General features: G+C 47.0%; 1 protein-coding gene and 1 non-coding gene across 8 annotated transcripts; both read left to right on the forward strand.

Annotated features, from left to right (window-relative positions):
• The first annotated feature begins 6 nt into the window (after window positions 1-6).
• On the forward strand, window positions 7-3,299 carry LOC119338349. Of its 7 annotated transcripts, none has more exons than XR_005163920.1 (7): window positions 7-163; window positions 270-466; window positions 919-1,028; window positions 1,113-1,202; window positions 1,459-1,583; window positions 1,832-2,336; window positions 2,911-3,299. XR_005163920.1 is itself a non-coding variant. In XM_037610649.1 (6 exons), exons 2-5 carry the CDS (start codon window positions 398-400, stop codon window positions 1,532-1,534), a joined length of 345 nt encoding a protein of 114 aa, XP_037466546.1. In that variant the 5' UTR covers window positions 7-163; window positions 270-397; the 3' UTR covers window positions 1,535-1,583; window positions 1,832-2,559. The 7 variants fall into 7 exon arrangements, 2 of the variants coding, with proteins under 2 accessions (XP_037466546.1, XP_037466547.1); XR_005163921.1 differs by having other exon boundaries at window positions 1,832-2,053; XR_005163923.1 differs by having other exon boundaries at window positions 1,832-1,951.
• On the forward strand, window positions 1,647-1,718 carry LOC119342497. Its single transcript, XR_005165622.1, has one exon. It is a non-coding gene; the product is annotated as a small nucleolar RNA snoR53Y (small nucleolar RNA).
• Window positions 3,300-3,521: the final 222 nt, after the last annotated feature.

Genomic DNA, 3,521 nt, shown 5'->3' on the forward strand with positions numbered 1-3,521 from the left:
TGTGCGCGGCTCCATCGAGGCCTCCCTCGGCCTCCCCGTGCCCGACCGCTCGCTCCGCGCCAAGCTCGCCGCCTCTGAGGACCTGCGCCGCCGCCTCCAGGACCGCGTCTTCGTGCTCGAGGAGGACCTCCACGCCGCCGCCCGCCGCATCGACCTCCTCAGGGTCAGTCCCCCCTTTCCCCCTTCCCCCATCCATTCCGCTGCGATGGTTACTCGCGCACTCAAGATGTTCGACGGAATGCCTGACGGATCGGAACGGCCCTGTGCAGAACGAGTCGGCGATGAACGAGGAGGGGATCTACGAGCGGCCGTGGCGGCCGCGCGCGACCAGCTCGCCGCCCACGCCGCCAGGCTCGAGAAGGAGTGCGGCCTCTACGAGCGTGACCTGGAGCGCGCCATGGAGTCCTGCGACGAGCTCGCCAGGGAGAGCGACGACCTGCGCAAGCGCCTGCGGGACGCCCCCGACGTCAGTAACACCCCTTTCCTCGCCGTCAGATAACCTGTGTATCTTTCAGATAACTTGCGCACATTTCATCATCTGCACTGCACAGATACAACAGGAACCACTATTGTTCCAATCTTTCCCCTGAATCCAGCATATGGAGGAGCAAATCTACTAGTTTCTACTTGATATTGATCCCGATTCGATGCGACCAAGCCCCTGAACCACACATCCAGCCTGCAATCTAGTTTAAAATATCCATTTTCTATGTCTGCTCTTGTGACTTCTTCCCATTGGGAAACTTGGTTCGCTAGCTGCCCATATCAGTTGATGAATCATATATATATTATCCACGGCTTTTAATCAGTTGATGGTGCATATTCAGTTTCACTGATTTTGTTACAGTACTGTACATGGCTTAGTTTTTGGTCTGGCAACTCAACTGTGCAGATGATTTGGCATTTGATCATGGGCAGGTTACCACACTGAACAATGAAGTGGAAGCCCTGCAGAGGGACAAGGAGATACTGAGGACCAATCTAAACAAAGCAGAGGAGGAAACCCTACCGCCGCAGAAGCAGCCATGGTGAGCCTCCCAGCCCCCGCTCCCCATCTAGATCCTTCCGAGTTTCCTCTAGGCCGCGTGCGCTAATGCTGCTGTGCTGCTCAGTGTATCGACCTCGTTGCCGGTGGGAGGAACAAGAGGACCAAGCGCGTCGCGCCCAAGTCCGACGATGTCTACCTCAAGCTCCTCGTCAAGGTATTCACGCGCGAACTCGTCGTCCGATGACCCACTTCTCTGTTTAGGATGTCATCCACAAGGAATGTTTCGTGATTCGATTAGCTCTAGCCGCATCTGTGATTGTTAGTTTAGCTGTATTTCCATCTACCTAGGTAGGCCGCCATTTCTCGTTGGATGCAGCGCTGTATAGTCTAGTGTTGCAAGACCAGATTGGCTTTTTCTATGTGTGGTTTGCTTCTGGATTGTGATTGTTGTGTTGCTTTCTGGAGTGCAGCTCTACCGTTTCCTGGCGAGGACCAAATCAAGTTCAACGTCGTCATCCTCAAGAGGCTCTTCATGAGCAAGACTAACCGCCCGCCGCTCTCCATGCGCCGCCTCTCCAACTTCATGAAGGGAAAGGTATGCACACCCATACTTTGCCGTGAGACATTACTGTCTGTTTGCTCGTAATCTAGTTGTAAGGTTCCCAATGATGAATTAACCATGCTAATACTGATACTATCTGACGAGCAATATATTATTACTGAGGGAACCATTTACTTAGTGCTGCTTTTTTGACTTCCAAAAACAATGAATTAACATTTGCTTTGCTTGATTTTTCTCGGTTTAGCTTACGAATCTCTTGTCTGTGTATTTTTTGCTGCCAGAAGGGATCTGGATAGGTTGCAACTGGGAGTAAAATATGCGTCCAAACTGATCGTCTGGTGCGAAAATCGACGACCAAGATCCACTTCAGCTTGGTAGTGACCTGTGAGAGATCTGTGGTGGTAAGCGGCACGTGTCTGATCCCTGGGCATCGGTTCATTTTTGATGTTTGATCCTGGCTGTCGGTTGCCTGTCGGGATGGCGGATTCTTTTCGGTTGTTATGGTAGGGAACCCCTTCGTCCCTAACTTCAGTATGCAAACTGATTATCTATCTTTTGCAAGCTGATTATCTATCTAGAAAATGTTGCAGTTGTGGTACTACATGATCTTACTAATGCTGTCTTTTTTTTACTCTTGTAAACCGAGCCCTTGCGTTGCGTCTGCAAGAAGTAGTGCTACTGCTTGTTCATAATGGCTGATTGCTTACTGAATCTTGTTTTGCAAACTGAGAAGATTTAGAATGATGCATTTCCGCTGCTAGTGATTTCTTCAGTCTGACCTGATTAGTAAGTGCTTGTACTAATCTCTGCCATGTGTTTGTAACAGTGCAAGTTTGGCTTCCAGATGAGATCTGGCTTTCAGATTCTTCTGAAACTGAACGCATATATGTTTGGCCATTTGTACTACATCTTTCTGAACCGAACACTGCCATGTTTGGCAAATTGATGATACGTGTATCTTTGTTGAACTCTGGTTAACTGCAAGTAGAAGTGCTCCTCTTTTGGTTTCCTTTGTTGCTTTATGCATAAGAATAGGCTGATAAGAACAGAACATTGATACTTTGCATGCTATTAGCTGAATGGATGGCTGTGGTAGTAGAATGGTATTATTGTTTAGGTGCAATTTGATGTAGTGAAGTTTTTTGCACGACTCACACTTGTCAAAAGCATGATTGTATTGTGAGCCAATAATTTCTTGGAGTCTTCTTAGAGCTTGCTGGCATTAGGATCGACCCCTAGCTGCTTGTGTATTTGTTTATTATTTTGTTCAATATTCTTTTCCTAGCTGTTGTATGTTTGAGGATATTGCTTTCATTCTGAATTGACAGCCATGATAATGATCGTTTCCTGTCTTTTACAGAGGCTCAAGAAGTTGGAAAAAGGGAACGCTTCATCTTTGTAGCTAATTATATGTTCCAAAGGGACAACAAATAAGTTTGTTCCCATGCATTAACAAAATTCCTTTTATTATATTGCAAAATAAACGGGCGCAGCAACGCCCGCCATCATGATCTAGTTCACACTTTTGCATGTACAGACCATTTAGTGACGCTACAGCATCACTTGTTAGGGATAGCAAAATTCTCATTCCCTGTAGGGTCATATCTAGGTGTCTCAAACATCATAGTGGTATTTCGCTTGGATGTTTCTGAAAATCGTCTTGAAGTTAGAAGAATTAACGGTGGAAGAACATGAAAATGTAATACATCTATTCAACATATTCAACTGGGCTCCTCGCAGGATTGGTCACTATCTGTAGCAAGGGAAGGGGAACAAAGGCTAATAAAGAAGCCGCTGAGCAGTCGGTGTTGCAAGCATCGGACTTGATGCGTGGACCTCGTAAGAGGAGTTAGGGGTTCATCTCTGACCACCAGGGAACTGGCGAATTGGTGTATGGGTTGATGTAAGTTAGTATGTGCAAGAAGGAGATAGCAGAACAAAACTTGATTGATCAAATACTTGGCAACAGAT

The sequence above is a fragment of the Triticum dicoccoides genome, chromosome 7B (assembly GCF_002162155.2).
Source record: "Triticum dicoccoides isolate Atlit2015 ecotype Zavitan chromosome 7B, WEW_v2.0, whole genome shotgun sequence".
NCBI lineage: Eukaryota > Viridiplantae > Streptophyta > Magnoliopsida > Poales > Poaceae > Triticum > Triticum dicoccoides.